General features: G+C 41.2%; 1 protein-coding gene across 8 annotated transcripts in view; it reads left to right on the forward strand.

Moving 5' to 3' along the window:
- The window catches only part of Dym (dymeclin), a 305,354-nt gene that overhangs the window by 145,571 nt on the left and 143,006 nt on the right, over positions 1–16,777 (forward strand). For 6 of the 8 annotated variants that reach the window (XM_052742555.1, XM_052742554.1, XM_052742558.1 and 3 more), the window contains one exon: positions 10,849–11,013. The exons of the other annotated variants lie outside the window; for them this stretch is intronic. In XM_052742555.1, coding sequence (XP_052598515.1) covers positions 10,849–11,013 — 165 coding nt within the window. The remainder of the gene's footprint in view (positions 1–10,848; positions 11,014–16,777) is intronic. 8 annotated transcript variants of the gene reach the window in all.

Genomic DNA, 16,777 nt, shown 5'->3' on the forward strand with positions numbered 1-16,777 from the left:
TTCCTACTGAACCATCTCAGCATGGTCCATGCTAGCAGTATGTTCATCCCAGGAAAAACATGATTCAGGGGTGTGCTTCTACCACTGTGTGTAGTTTCTTGACATCCATCTCAGATTTTCTGAGTTTTACTGCTTGGATAGAAGAGTTTTAAACTGTGTAAAGTAGTATAAAATTGTGTGTTTGAGCTACTTTGTAAATTTTTGAGTATGCAGAATTCTCTTGGAAACTTGATGTATATTTAATTCATATAAGTGAGCAAATCAGTGGGGTTAAGTATATTTCAGTATCTTATGTTCAAGTTATATTTTAGTGAATGCTGCTTTCATTATTATTTGAAACAAGGGCAGTTAGTCACTAGGGAGTTCCATGTGGTGGGTTTTCTTACGTACTGTCTTAGTTATGTTTGATAAATTCCCCTCAGAACAGTCTTTCCCTCTTTCTCTTTCTTTCTCTCTGTCTTAGTTAGGTTTCTATTGCTGGGAAGAGACACCATGACCATGGCAACTCTTATAAGGGAAACAGGTTTTTTGTTTGTTTGTTTGTTTGTTTTTTGGTTTTTCGAGACAGGGTTTCTCTGTGTAGCTTTGCGCCTTTCCTGGAACTCGCTTTGGAGACCAGGCTGGCCTCGAACTCACAGAGATCCGCCTGGCTCTGCCTCCCGAGTGCTGGGATTAAAGGCGTGCGCCACCACCGCCCCCCAAGGGAAACATTTAATTGAGGGAGCTCGCTTACAGTTTCAGAGGTTCAGTCAACTATCATCATGGTGGGGAGCATGGAGGTATGCAGGCAGACATGGTGCTGGAGAAGTAGCTGAGAGTCCTACATCTTGCAGGCAACAGGAAGTCGACTGAGACACTGGGCAGTATCCTGAGCATAGGAAACCTCAAAGCCTGCCCCGACTGTGACACACTTCCTCCAACAAGGCCATATCCATTCCAACAAAGTCACACCTTCTAATAGTGCCACTCCTTGTGAGATTATGGGGGCCAATTACATTCAAACTACCACACTCTCTTTTTCAGTCTTTATGAGAAAAGTGGCTTATTTAGCTGACTGTTTCAGAGGTCGAAGGCTCTAGTCAGACAGCCTCACTGGACCGGCCTCTGGACCGGCCTCTGGTGAGTACTTAGCAAGCATCCTTGGTTGGAGTGCACTTGAGAGCAAGACATCACTTCTCCAAACAAGAAGTTATATAGCCCACTTGTCAGAGTCTGGTCCCCTCTTGCTCCTGGGGAAACACACACAATCTCTTGAAAGACTCCATACCCCACACTGGGAACAAGTCTTCAGCACACAAAACCTCAGGAGACACACACAACCCACGTGCACACTGTAACATCTCACAGAGATCGCTTAGTCCTGTCCTTGGAGAAGCTGTGCTTAACTTTATTAACACAGATGGTAGGGTTTTGTTTAAGGATTTTATTTTCTAATTTGTAATTATGTGTTTTTGTGTGGGTGTGTGCAAATGGGTACAGGTGCCTGCTGAGGACAGAGGTGTCAGAGTCCCTGAAGCTAGAGTTACAAGCAGTCCTGAGCCACTCAGTGTGGATGCTGGGAACTGAACATGCAGCCTCTGCAGGAGCAGCTCACACTCAACTCCTAAGCCATCTCTCCAGAGCCTGTTTGCTTGTTTAAAACGTTCTGTTTTTATTTCCTCTTCCTCCTTGTGGTCTTTGGCTACTCACAATTCTATAGTGGTTTATCTTCCTCTGTCTAGATTTAAAGTGACTGGGCTGGTGTATAATTTAGTGGTAGTGCTTATGGTAGGTTTTTAATCTCCAGTACTGCAATAAATGAATAAATTTAAAAAATGTATTTTTTAATTTTTAATTTTATTTTTATGTGTCTGAGTGTTTGGACTACATGTGTGTCTGTATACTGTGTGCATGCTTGGTACCTGTGCAAGCCAGAAGAGGGTGTCAGATCCCCTGGAACTGGAGTTACAGATATTTGTGAGCCACCATGTAGATGCTGGGAATCAAACCACTATCCTCTGGAAGAGCATCCGTGTGCTCTGGATGGCTGAGCATCTCTCTAGCTCCTAAAGATGTGTTTGAAGTAATCTTACAGTGATAACAAATGTTAGTTTTCCTCGTCACCCTGCCTTAGTTTCAATTGCTATGACAAAATGCCATTGAGGGGACATATTATAAACAACAGAATTTGTTTCTCATACTTTTGGATTCTGGGAAGTCCGGGATCAAGGGGAAAGTTGTTTATTTTCTAGTGCAGAACCACTTCCTGGTTTTTAGATATTTGTTGTTTGTTTTTTGGTTTTTTTCCTCTGTGCCCTTACATCCAAAGCAATCGATTCTCAGGACTCTTACAGGGACACTTCATCTAATTCCAATTACTTTCCAAAACACAACTTCTTAGCACTGTTTCCATGGCAGTTAGGATTTCAGCGTCTACACATGAAGGGACATAAGTAAAGCAGAGGTGCCGCCCCCCCCCCCCCCCCCCGTTGTGATTACTATTGCTGTGATGAAACACCATGACCGAAAAATGAGGAGGAAAGCGTTTATTCAGCTTATACCACATCTTAGTTCATCACTAAAGGAAGTCAGGACAGGAACTCAAAACAAGGCAGGAACCTGGAGGCAGGCGCTGATGCAGAGACCATGGAGGGGTGCTGCTTACTAGCTTGCTTCTCATGGCTTGCTTAGCCTGCTTTCTTAACAGTCCTAGGACCACCAGCCCAGGGATGGCACCACCCACAATAAGCCGGGTCTTCCCCATCAATCACTAATTAAGAAAATGCCCTACAGGCTTGTCTACAGCTGGATCATATAGAGACATTTTCTCAACTGAGGTTCCCTCCTCTTAGATAACTATAACTTTTATGTCAAAATGCCATAAAACTAGCCAGCATCCCCACCCCCACTCCCATCCCATCTTTTCTCCCTGCTTTCCTGGGTCACCATAGCCACTCCCTCTTTCAGAACATTGACTCAGGAGCACACCTCTCTGTGGCCTGCATGACCAGCCAGACACATGATAATGCCTTGAGTCTTTTCAGGTTCAACCCAGATTCAAAATGGAAACCTTGGTCTTTCCTGGTCTTTGTTGACCATCTTTCCTCGTTCCTCTCAGTAAATGACACTGCCTTTCATGTAAGCCAGAAACCTGGGGCTCAGTTCTTTTCTCTTGCCGACCATGTCCAATTCATTACCAAGTCTTACCAATAAATACTTCTCTGTTACCCATTGTTTCAATCTCCTACCTTCTCCTGTGAACTTTCCTGGGTCTGCTGTCAGCTCTCCCTCTTCAGTCCACAGTAGACTGATTACTTCAAAAGCAGAACTCATTCTGAAATCCCTCAGATCGATGCACTTGGGATGCCTCCGATTTCCTGGTAAAGACCCACCTCTGCCCTCCTGCCGCCCTTCTCCCTCGAGGCTGGCTCCTGCCGTGTTTCCTTCTGCCCTGTTCTCTGAGGCATTCCTTCTGTCACATTCTTCTCCTACTTAGCTTTATGTGTCCTTGAAATTTTGCCTAAATCTTTTACAGAAAAATCTTATGTTACCTGCCGGATCAGATGAAGGCTCGCATTTGTAACACCTTTTAACCTACCTATACCAATTTGATTCTCTACTTCATTTGCCCTCCTGAGATTATTGGCAATAGTTCCTTAATGCCATCTGATAGCAAATTCACATCCACGTTATGGTTGATTACCTAAAAAGTCTTAATTTTGGCTACTTCAGAACAAGAGCCTCATATGGTACTCACATGCCATTATGTTATTTCTGTCTTGGGTGTTTGTGAGATGGATGAATAGACGTCTGCTCTCCGGCTCCTTACAGAAGGAAGCTGTTACTTTACCACCCAGTGCACGCAGCTTCCTTCCTTGCTTCTTTTCCTCCTCTTTGAGATGCGGCCTCTCGCAGGGACTTGGGGCTCATTGATTAAATTAGGCTGGCTGGCTCGTGAGCACCGTGGGTCCTCCTGTCTGTACTGCTCCACTACTGAGTTTACAACCATGTGTCACCGTGAGATGAGGTCCTGGTGCTTGAGAAATAAGCACTTTGCTATTCAGCTGTTTCCCGAGCCTTTTCTGCCTTCTTTATCTCCCATCTCTTCACTAGTTAACAACTTGCTTGTCTTAAAGACTCTGTTCTGTTTGTGTCCTTGCTTCCTCTATCCTTGATACTCCTTCATCTCTCCTGTGAACTGAAAATTAACTCCAGGAGACCGATATTCAGATGCAGGTTTTGTTGGCAAATAAGGTAACAAGTACACCTATTTTATCATACTGTAAGTACATCCTTATTATCTTGGACTTGATTTATCAGCGGGTACCCATGATGATAGTTGAGCCCTTTATTCTGAATTCTACCTTCATTCTTTCATGTAATTAATGCCTTATCTACTTAACGATCTTTGACTGAATTAGTTGTTTCAGGCTGTCAAGTGACATCCTTACTTATAATACTAAGTACTTAATTTCTAAGGTAGAATTCTGAAAAGAAGAAATTTTCCCCAACAGCACTATTAAGTTGGATAGCTAGGATTAGTGCTTGGTTCTTTTTATTAATATTCAATATTTAATTTTCAGAAACAGATACTGGTTCCTTTCTTACCTCTAAAAGTAATCAATAAATTTTTATTTGGAATTAACCATGTTTGTTTGATTTTTGTTATGAATTCTTAGATTTTTATGTGTAGTAAGTGCATTTCAATTACTTGCTGAGTAATTAATCATATTTTCTTAGTCCATCTTTGCCTGCTAGAGGTCTCTTTGTGTTGTCTCTTGTGGCTGTTAGGTTTAGAAACAGTCTTCAATGAGATGCTTTCTTTTTGTGGACATGATAGTAAATGGTTGCTGTGGAACAGTCTTCATACACTGTAAATATGTGTTGCTCTCATTGGTAATAAAAAGCTGATTGGCCGATGGCTAGGCAGAGAGAGTGCTGGGAAGATGGAGTCTGAGGAGTCTTAAGAGATGCAGAGAGAAGCAGGATGAATGTGCCATGTTGAAAGAAGGTACCACCACGTGGCGGAGGGTAGATAAGAAATATGGATTAATTTAAAATGTAAGTTAGCTAGTAACCCCCCTGAGCTGTTAGCCGAGCATTTATAATTAATAATAAGTCTCTGAATAGTTATTTGGAGCAGCTGCCAGGACACAGAGAAACTCTGCCCACAACTGGTGATAGAATTTTCGATGTGAAGAGAAACCACAGCATATGCAGATGTTGTATTTAGAAGCTATAGTGTATCTTTTACTTATTTTTTGTGTCTTGCCTAATTGTTTTGGCAAGGATTCCTAATATTCTGTGGAATAGAAATGCTGAGATTGGATGTTCTTACTTTTGCTAGACTTCTGGTTTTCCTTGAAGTATATTGTTAGCACTGGGTTCCCTTTATTGTGTTGAAGTACATTCCATTCCCTCTATACCTATTTTAATGGGGGGTTTTGTTTGTTTGTTTGTTGTCTTTTGTTTGTGTTTGTTTTTTGAGACAGGGTTTCTCTGTATAACAGTTCTGGCTGTCCTGGAACTCACTCTGTAGACCAGGTTTGCCTTGAACTCAAAGAGATCCACCTGCCTCTGCCTCCTGAATGCCGGAATTAAAGGCATGTGCCACCACTACTACTGGCTCTTTTTGTTTTGTTTTAAATCTGAAAAGAAAATTTTCTGATTTTTTTTCTGCATGTAATAAGGCAACTGGGTGCATTTGTCCTTCAATTCTATGATGCAATGATAGCATGTTTATTGATTTATATATGTCAAGCCATCCTTACATCTTAGAGATTTTATGGAGATGGATTATCTCTTTGGCATACTGTTAAATTCTATTGTTAGTATTTTATTGGGGATTTTTGCATCTGTTCATCAAGAATATTGGCATGTAATTTTCTTTTCTCATAATGTCATTGTGAAAATATTCTGTGTGTGTTAGTAGATTTGTTAAACTTTCTTGAAGAACGGGAGAGAGAGAACATGGGAATGGAAAAAGAGGGGGAGGAAGGAAAGGGGGACTAAAAGGGAAAGGAGAGTATTCTAAGTTCAGTCTGCCTTAGGAATATCATTTTTCTTTGAAAGCTCTGCAAGCATGTGAATAAGAAAATAACCTAGTAAAAAGTTGCCATGAAAACTTTACAATTTTATTGTCAAAGTACAGTAAAATACATTGCTAGAAGACTTAACTGTAGAGTTCTCTTCAAACATTCCTTTTTTTGTGTATGGTTTTTGGCAAGCTTTGCAAACTCAAATGTTGTTCTAGGACAGAACATTTGGGAAGAGTAATGGTATCAAGCAACATGTCAGAACTGTACATTGCATAATCTGGGACATTTCCTATAGAAGGCACTAGGAGATTTCTTTTTTATGGAAGTGTAATACTAAGCAACAGTGCCTGTTTTTTTATGGGCTGATTCCAGACCACATTTGCTATTTCCCACGCTGTAGTTTCTCTGGTTTCCAACACTTAAATATGGAGGTCAGACTGACATGCTGTGGCTCTAGATGTAAACCCCAAAATCTGTAGCATGTGGCACTCGGTTTGTGAAAGATAGTAGTTCTGCTTCCTTTTTTAATTAAAAATGCATTCATTTTTTAATGTCTTGGTGTTTATTTTCTTTTCTAAGACTTTTTAATCTCGAAATTGGACTTATAAAACATTACAAAATTTATACAAATACTTTTCATTCAGATTTTACCCAGATTCTACAAGTATTAAAATGTAACCACTTTTTTCACCATTATGTCTGTCTCTCATTTGGAAATGTTTGATGAAACAAAAAGCCCACTGGAAAAACACGGAGTCTGTTTTGTACTGGCCAACTGCTCCTGGGCACGAGGCCTGCCCTGGAGTACAGCTGATGTGCCCAGTGACAGTCCATTGGAGGAAATTAATTTTCCCTTTCCCAGCAGGGATCAGTTACAAACAGTGTCTCGGTTAGGGGTGGGGCTTTGTGTCCACGTCGCCATCACAGTGCTGGGGTTCTGTCTGGGTGGAACCTGGGCAGGTCTTGTGTATACCACATCAGTCCTGTTGTGTCTGGAAGGCATTTACCAACATGGTACTTCTTTACCACTGAGGATTTAGGAATATAATGTCTTAAAAGTAACAACATTCTCAAAATAAGAAATTTAACATTGCCAGACATGGTGGCACACACCACTTTATCCCAGTATTTGGGAGGCAGAGTCAGGCAGGTCTCTTTGAGTTTGGCGGCATCCTGGTTTACATAGTGAGTTTTAGGACAGCCAGGGCTATGCAGCAAGACTCTGCCTGAAAAAAAAAAAAAAAAAAACCACAAATAAATAAATGATCAAACAGAAAAAAAGAAATTTAAAATTGTGTGTGTGTGTGTGTGTATTCTCCTGTATGTATGTGGTAGTATTTAAATTTTTTCATTTTCTCTCTGATTATTCCTTTTAAAAAAAATCTAAAAATTAAAAATGAAAGATTTTTCAAAGGAGCTCGAGAGCTGGCTCAGGACTTAGAGCACTTGTTGCTCTCTGAAAACCTAGGTTCGATTCCCAGCACCCACATGGTAGCTCACAACCACCTGTAACTCCAGTTCCAGGGGATCTGATGCCCTCTGTTGATGTACCAGGCATAGACATGGATGTACATACGTACATTCAGGCAAAACACACATATACATAAATAAATAAATCTAAAAAATTTTTTTTAATTCTCCTTGCCCTGCAGTATGGGATCCAAGACTGGAGTCACATGTTAGAGTTAGCGGGCCTCTTTTGTGTTCTTTATTCAGAAACAGCCCCTCAAAAGTTAAAGGATAGTGACACTTTAAACCAGATAGAATGCCTGTCCATTTGGACTTATGTGATCCCTCAGGGTTAGATTCCAACTGTGCTCTGATTGCCACAGGAGACACATGACGTTTGTGTGTCCCATTCTTGGTGATAATGTCAGCATGATAGCAAAGTATATTTTTAAAAAGCAAATTTTTTTATTCTCTTGAGGTTTTGTTCTTTAACGCCTGAGTCACAGAGTCCTTCGTAATATCCCTTAATACTCCCAGCAACTTCTAGACTGTCTTCTCTTGGACATATAATCATCTGATGACTCAGTTTTGATAGAATTTTGTTGTTATTGAGCGTGCTTTTCCTCTAACAATGGCAGCAGAGATCTGTATTTTGTCCCTATCCTCTCTTCATAGCCGTTCATGAAGAAGGCTGGTATACATACAGTTACACATGGAGAAGGCTGGTATACATACAGTTACACATGGAGAAGGCTGATATACATACAGTTACATATGAAGAACATTGGTATACATATAGTTACACATGGAGAAGGCTGGTATACATACAGTTACACATGAAGAAGGCTGGTATACATGCAGTTACACATGGAGAAGGCTGGTATACATACAGTTACATATGAAGAACATTGGTATACATATAGTTACACATGAAGAAGGCTGGTATACATACAGTTACACATGGAGAACGCTGGTATATATACAGTTACACATGAAGAAGGCTGGTATACATACAGTTACACATGGAGAAGGCTGGTATACATACAGTTACACATGGAGAAGGCTGGTATACATACAGTTATATATGAAGAACATTGGTATACATATAGTTACACATGGAGAAGGCTGGTATACATACAGTTACACATGAAGAACACTGGTATATATACAGTTACACATGAAGAAGGCTGGTATACATACAGTTACACATGTGGAAGGCTGTTCTACATACAGTTATACATGGAGAAGGCTGGTACATAGTACTTGGTACACAATATTTAGATGTTTAGTTGGTGGTAGGCTAGTGATTAATAGTGGATTGTTCATTTATGAAAAATTTCAAACCTTCCAATTTATTAGTTTATTTGGGGTTCAGCATACTTTAAAGATGCCTGCTGTCCTCTTGGTTACTTTTAAGTGTAGTTCTTTAAAATGGTTTTAAAGACTTAATCTAGGTGTGTCTCCTGGTATGTTCATTATTTTGTTGTTTGTCTTATCATATCAATTATACATTTTCTTCTTTCAAACTTGTTGTGTTTTTTAAATTTATTTTATTTTATGTGTATGGAGTTTAGCCTGCATGTGTATCTGTGTGGCATGTGTCTGCACTGCAGAGGCCAGAACAGGCCATCAGAGCCCTGGAACTGGAGTGACAGCTGTGAGCTGCCATGTGGGTGCTGGGAATTGAACCAGGATCCTCTCAAAGAGCAGTCAGTGCTCTTAAACCACTGAGCCATCTCTCCAGCCCCTAAACTTATGTTTTAGTGGCCTATAATGTACCATCAGTGAAATTGTTCTGACAATAATAATAGTTTGTCTTATTCTTATTTATTACTTTTTCTTTTAATATAACATCAGAAGATTGTAGAACTTTAAAGGTTTTTTTCCTCTTTGTTGTTGTTTTGGCTTGGTTTTTGGTTCTGTGTTATTTATAGAACCAAGGATTATAGAGAACAAATACCCTGTGTTCTGAAACTGCCTGTCACCGCACTAGATCAGCAGACAGTCCTGATTCCTGTTCCCTTATTCCCTTTGTCTTTCATGTTGTGTTGTTGTGACTCTCAGAATTACATGTGTATCACTGTGAAGAGAAAACACTTTGTCACCTTATTCTACCAAGGCAGGTTTCATGTGACTCACTATTGTGTGTGTGTGTGTGTGTGTGTGTGTGTGTGTGTGCGCGCGCGCGCGCGTGCACATGCATATATATATATACACACACACATGTATGTACATACATACATACATACATATACATACATACTATTATATTTTGAGACTTTGCTTTTTTTTTTTAAGAGCAATTTTAGGTTCACAGTAAAATTGAACAGAAACTGTAGCAGATTCCCATGTACCTCCTGTCCCTTCAGTCTTTGCTGTCTACACGCTGTTGCAGAGTGGAACATTTGATACAGCTCATGAACCTGTGCTGACACACACCAAAGCCTGTATATTTACATTAGGGTTAAGATTATTTGGATTTGGGCAAATTTATAATGGACAGTATTCACGGTGATCATATGAGATAAAATACTTCCACTGTCCTAAAAATCCTCACTGCTTTCCCTTTTCAATATTGCCTTCCCTACGTCCTCTCACAACTGTGATCTTCACGTTGACTCTGTACTTTTGCCCTTCCCAGAAGGCCACCTGAGACCATCGTATATACACTTATGGATTAGCTTTTCCTTAGTAATATGCACTTGGGTTCTCCTGTGACTTTTCACAATAGCCCATTTCTATCTAGCACCAAATATTCCATTGTGTGGATATACCCCAGTTTATGTAGTTGCCAGTGGAAAGATACCTTACTTGCTGCCAAGATTTTACAAGTATGATAAAGGTACTATAAACAACATGTATGTGCACCATTTCATATAAAGGTACTATAAACAACATGTATTGCACAATTTCATATTTACATAAGTTTTCAATGCCTTTGGGCAAATTTCAAGGAACATGATGTCTGGTTTTGTAAGAAACTGCCCAGTTGTTTTCTAAATTGACTGTGCCATTTTGGATGTCCTTCAACCAGAGTGAGAGTTCCTGTTGCTCTCTGTTCTTCCCAGTATGGGGTGTCATCAGATGGATATTAGTTATTCTGCTAAGTCTGTAGTGATGTCTCATTGCCGTACAGTGCAAAGTACCACGTGTGTGCTCATTTGCCATCTGTTTGTATCTCTCCTGAGGTGTTTGAGCAGATCTTTGCTCATCTTTACTCTAGTTGTTTGTTTTCTTGTTTTTGCTCTTTTAACAGTAACCCCATTCAGCCGCCCCCCACGGCCTAGTGAAGACAGAAAGCTTTGAGGATGTAAAGGATGAGTTGTTTTTTCAAAGGAAAACACCTCTCTTCTGTTTCTCTCCTTTTGCCTTTGTCTTTCAGTTATACCTGCCGCCACTTGCGGAGATATGTCTATGTGTTGGACAAACTGTATTTCCCCCACTCTCACTGTTCCACGCTTCAGCATTGCTTCTCGACCCTCAGTGACAATGGAGAGGAACTCTTGTCTTTAACTTGCTCTCACATTCTCAGATCCTATGCTTCCAGGTTATTAACCTCTGCTGTCCCATTTATTGCATGCTGCATGTTGTGTGCCCCGATAGTTGCATGCTTGAATGGGATTCGTGGCTATTAACTGATAAAAGTGAAATTCTATATCTAAAACATTACCAAGTAATCCTGTGATGACTTGCATTTGTTTTCTTATAAATGTCCTGTTGAGAACTTTTTGTTCCTGGGCAAGGAAGAGGCTTTGGCCAACACAGACACTGTGTACATTATGTTTTCCATCCCCTTTCTAGATCTTTTCTTTAACTTGCAGTTGTTGCGGTACTCAGTCTGCTTTGTGTCTGAGCTGGGCTCTGCTGCAGGTGCTTTGACTTATTAAGGAGTTCTCTTTCTTGGGATGTAAGCATACCCGAGTGCTTGCTGCAGGGTTCCACCCTGTTCTTATGGGTGTGTCCCGTTGATCAGTCTTGACTCTGTAGAATGGTAGAAATGATTCATTTAGACTTTATGTTTATTACTCATTGACTACAGAGAAATTAAAAAGTCAAGTTGCACCAAGTTTTGGACAAGTATAGATTAAACATAATGATGGTAGAAGTATAAAGAGACAAATTGAATGTCTCATCTATCAGTGAAAATCAACCCCTGCTGTTTACTGTGTAGCATGCACCAAAATAGAGGACGGTGTGACATGTCTCTTTTAACACACATTTCCTGTAAGTCAGAGATGGCTGTGCCTCTCTATATACTGTTAGCTAGAGAAGATGATTTAAGGCAATGTCTTCACTGCCAAGTGCTTTAAAGGAGAAGGAAAACTCCATGACAACCTTAAATCGAAAATGGAAAACATCTGAATTGCAGTTAACCTTTGCAGATAAAGAAACATACAGAAGCCGGGCGGTGGTGGCGCACGCCTTTAATCCCAGCACTCGGGAGGCAGAGGCCGGCGGATCTCTGTGAGTTCGAGGCCAGCCTGGGCTACCAAGTGAGTCCCAGGAAAGGCGCAAAGCTACACAGAGAAACCCTGTCTCGAAAAACCAAAAAAAAAAAAAAAAAAAAGAAACATACAGAAACTTTGAACTGTACATGATGTCTAAGTGAAGACACTTTACCAGGAAAGGAAAGCCATGTGGCTTCTAGTTGACTGATTTTTGTAACAAAGGTTTTTATGGACTCATGGTAATAGTATGATATAGATACTTTAGAGGGGGGAGTCAAAGTAAGAGAAAAGAATAAATTCTTCAATTTATAATAGAGGGGCATTTATTAAATAAGCCAGGTGTAATTGCAGTGCTGAGGAGGCTGTGGTCATAGAATTACAAGTTCAGGACCAGACAGCTACATAGGGAGACCCTATCTCCACAACAAGAAAAAAAATTTTACCAAACTGCAATCACTGGCTTGGTAAGTAAGCATCAGTTACGTGTATGATACTTGGGAGGTTTGAAGACAGCCTGTCTGATTGTGAAGAATGGGGAAAGTTGCTGTCAGTCATTGAACCCCCTCAGTTGTCAGAATGATTGGCCTTGCCCCTATTTACTAGTATATCATTTGGCAGGGCTCTCCACAAAACTGATGGGAGAGGGTTGGGGAGGGAGAGAGAGAGATTAAGAAACAGAGCGTGTTGGCTCTGACTGTAGTGGCCAGGATATCTGTAAGGCAGGTTAACAGGCTGGCAATGGAGATAGACGCTGATATTGTAGTCCTGAGTTCCAAATCCACAGCAGGTTCCTTGTAGTCTGGAAGCAGGACTCCTCCTACTTGGGGGACCTAATGACTGGTTGGATGAGTCTTACTCACATTATAGACAATAAACTACTTTCTGAAAGACAGCAGATCTTAAGTGCCCATCACAACTGCATATACCTTCACAGCAACATCTAGTGCTTAAACAAACAGGGCACAACCCCTTAGCCAAGCTGAACATCAAAATAACCATCATAATATATATATTCTGGTTTTCTTTGTATGTGCTGTATCTGTTCTATCACTACAGGCCCCCTGGAGTGAAGATTTGATCTTGTGCATTACTATACCTCCTCTAGTTTATCACACCTCTGACATTGCTAATCTTCATTGATATCATTGCCAGCAGTGTCCGCCCTCTGCAATTTGTGACACAGGCCATTATGTACTTGCCATTCAGTTACACCTCCTGACCTGCTGGAGCAGACAAGAGAGAAATACAGGATCAGCTGAGAAGATAAAGGAAAGTGAAGGAAGACAATGTAGGGGGAGGGTGTGAGAGTAAAGAACAAAATGAGTGGGCAAAGAAGGGAGAGTCGCCATAGAGGAAGAACTGACTCCTCAGCCTGAGCCGGGAGCTAATTCTCTACTCCATGTCTAATTTAGAATGGAATTCTGCCAGTGCCTTCCATTTCTTGACCCAGCACCTTCACTCTGCCGACCCCTCCCCCTCTGCATACCTTACCTGCTCTGATTCCTTTCTCTTCTGCTAAGGTTTATGATGTTGAGCCTCTAAAGGGTATTTTGATTTCCAGTACAAAACCTTCCTAAGGCTGATGCAGCCTTACAGTCTATCTGTAATGAACTGCCAGGCCTGGTCAGCTGAGGTCGATACTTGAGGAAATACTGTTGGGCCAGAAAGCTTTCTAGTGTTTTGAAACATGTTTTGACAGTTCTCCAACAGTTTTCATCTTCTTGTCTTACTCCAGGACTGTTTACCAGATGTGCTGCTCTGGGCCTCTGTGTCTGCCAGGCCCTGCCAATATTAACACAGTGTGATGGCTAGGGACACGGATTCTGGAGTTAAGGCCTCTTTTCTCTCCACCAGCTCTCTGCCTCAGCTGTAGGCAGACTTTTCTGTTCTGCCAGCCAGTCCCTAAATAACCACACTGAGACTTATTATTAATTATAAATGCTTGGCTGATAGCTCAGGCTTGTTACTGGTTAACTCTTACATTTTAAATCGACCCATATTTCTTACCTATGCTCTGCCACATGTTCAGTACAGCCAGTTCATCTCCTTCTCTCCATGTCTGCTCGAGATTCTGAGACTCCTCCCCTTCCTCCTTGTGCTCTCTTTTTGTCTGCAAGTCCCGCCTAACCTCTACCCGTCCAGCTGTTGACCCGTCAGTTTCTTTATTAAACCAACCACAGTGACATAGTCACACAGTGTAAAGGAATATTCCATACTCAGCCCCACCCCTGCAATCTAGAATAGAGCTTAGGAGTGAGCATGTGTGTGTAAGAGAAGGTTCTGGTCACCTTGTCATGCTGTGCTAATTTGCAAGTGACTGACATCCTGTATCTACAGTGACACATGGTCAAGTGTGGGTCAGTCCCAGTAGTAGAGAGGTTGTTCTTCCAGTGAACAGCATTTTACAATCTGAATAGAGCAGTCACAGACGCTCATAGAACCACATGGCTTTGGGTTGTGCAGAGTGCTTACCATGTGTAAACATGTGTGTTCAGAAGGAAGTTAGTTGACTTAGTGTAAGGAAAGCCACTGCTGTAAGGACTGATAGCTCAGTCATTTTGCTGCAGTTCCTTCCTGAGGTCAGAGAGGGCTCCTGGCTCCTCCCTCAGGAGGAGGGAGAGTTCTGCTGCTGGGTTCACAAAGATGCTAAGCCTGCTTGCCAGTGCTTCGCTCTGGTTCCTGCTCTGTGCTTGAGAGAAACATACAAATGTCTGACCAGAAGCACGGTTACACCAGCCTTGGAGCTTTAAAACCTCATGTAAGGACTCTCGGTTTTTCCCCTCTTAAATACCTCAGCTACTTTAATCATTCTTTGTCCCGTCTTCTTACCTTCCTAGGCAGTCTGTATTTGACAGCGCTCATTGTAGAACTGGGTATCCAGGATTGAATTCAGTATTTCAGTTGTATTTTATTATTTTGGCTTTTATTTACGTACTCATAATTTCTCCTCATACTACAATTTTTGAAAATCAGAATGCTTTGGTTTATATAAAATTCTCAAATCCCTTCCGTGAAAGCATATCTCCCTCAATAAGTACATTTGTCTGATTGTAGTTGCGGGGCCTTGTATATATCCTTATTTAGTGTGAGGCAACAACTTCTTTTAGGGGGAGGGTATGATTCACAAAGCTCTGTGCCTCGAATACCTGGAAGCTCCTCCACTCCCACCCCAGGATCCTTTGGATCACTTCTCAAGCTCCCACTCTTAGATTTCATTTCTGTTGAAACCAGATTTAGAATTTTTAGTAATTGAGAATTTGAATTCATTGATAGTAACTATACAAAGTTAATGTAAGTTTTCTGACAGAGTGGCAAATTTTATGAGAAATCTGTGAAGAAAAGACCTATTTTCCTTTCTTTTTAATTGGCTTTAGGATAGTGTGTGTGTGTGTGTGTGTGTGTGTGTGTGTGTGTGTGTGTGTGTGTGTGTAGTCAATGTAGTCAAGTATATAGTTGTTTAGTCTTGTTTCAATTGAGGCAGAAGCAATGAAAAATCAAAGGTGTTGTATGTTGAGATGCTTTTTTGCAAGGACATAATTTATTTTTAGTTACTGTTAAGTTCTTTGGTGCTTGATGCTAGGATATCAAGGAAAAACCCAGGAATGTTGAAAATAATTTCTTCTGTCACATCCACTTTTAAATACTAAGTTCTCATTAAGCATGTTTGTGGTGATGTATCTTGTGTATGCTCTAACAAATAAAGCTTGCCTGAGGATCAGAGGGCAAAGCCAGCCACTAGTTAGTTAGCCACAGAGGCCAGACAGTGGTGACACACACCTTTAATCCCAGCACTTGGGAGGTGGAGACAGGAAGTGATATGGCTGGGCAGAGAGAGGTCTATAAGGTGGAAGGAGACAGGCGCTCAGGTCCCTTTCAGGCTGAGGATTTCGTCGAGGTAAGAACTGTAATGGCTGGCTGCTTTGCTTCTCTGAGCTTTCAGCATTTACCCCAATATCTGGCTCCAGATTTTTATTAAGATCAGGTAGGATCCATGCTACACATTAAGTAGGTTGGCACTGAATTCTGCCTTTATGTAATTAGTACTTGGCTGTGGAAGTGATCATGATGTTCTGGGGGACATTGAACTTCCTAGAATCTATCAAAAATTATGGACCTTCTGTCCATAAGACAGAAAAAATATCACTATAAATACAGGTTTTTCATGGAGCTTTTATAGTTTTAAAAAACTGTGTATAGCTGGAAAACAGAGCCCACCCCTATGACAGTAGATTAGGCAAGACATCAGCACTTCCTTCTCATGTAAGAGCCTGAGCAGGGGTGGCAGCTGTACCCGTAAATGCTTCAGACCCAGAGTCCTCCTGCCTCATTCTCCACACCCCCAGAATCTCAACCTCATCCTGGAGCCTGGGATAGCTCACTGTAAAGTCTGCACTCCACACAGTGGGAGATGGAAGGAGACACGGTGGAGATAAATTGCTGTTTTTAAGGCTATCTCATATCCATTTGACCAGAAGTAGCCAACCTGCATGGACAGCTGGAAATTGACCCTTTAGCAGAGTGGCCATGTGCCGTGGGTAGAAAGAAGAAACAGTATGGGGCTACTAATCATCCTCACTGCCATACCATTGGGAGATAAAATAGCAGACGCTTAATCAGCCATTACTGCTTTAGTGCTACACTAGGCAGCAACAGAACTGCCTTCCAAAGACAGAATCATTGGTAAAAAGACTGTTTTGTGCTGTTTCTTCAGTGGGAAATGGTGATAAGTAAGCAGGAGATGCCTTCCAATGGGAATCCGAAATGTCCCCAGACACATAGGTTTTAAGTAAGAATTGATGGTAAAGCTTCACTAGAACAGGTATGGAGAACTCAAGCTTCAGAGGCCACATAGAGGAGAGCACA

This window comes from Peromyscus californicus, unplaced genomic scaffold (assembly GCF_007827085.1).
Source record: "Peromyscus californicus insignis strain IS unplaced genomic scaffold, ASM782708v3 Scaffold_17__1_contigs__length_78620276, whole genome shotgun sequence".
Classification (NCBI taxonomy): Eukaryota; Metazoa; Chordata; class Mammalia; order Rodentia; family Cricetidae; genus Peromyscus; species Peromyscus californicus.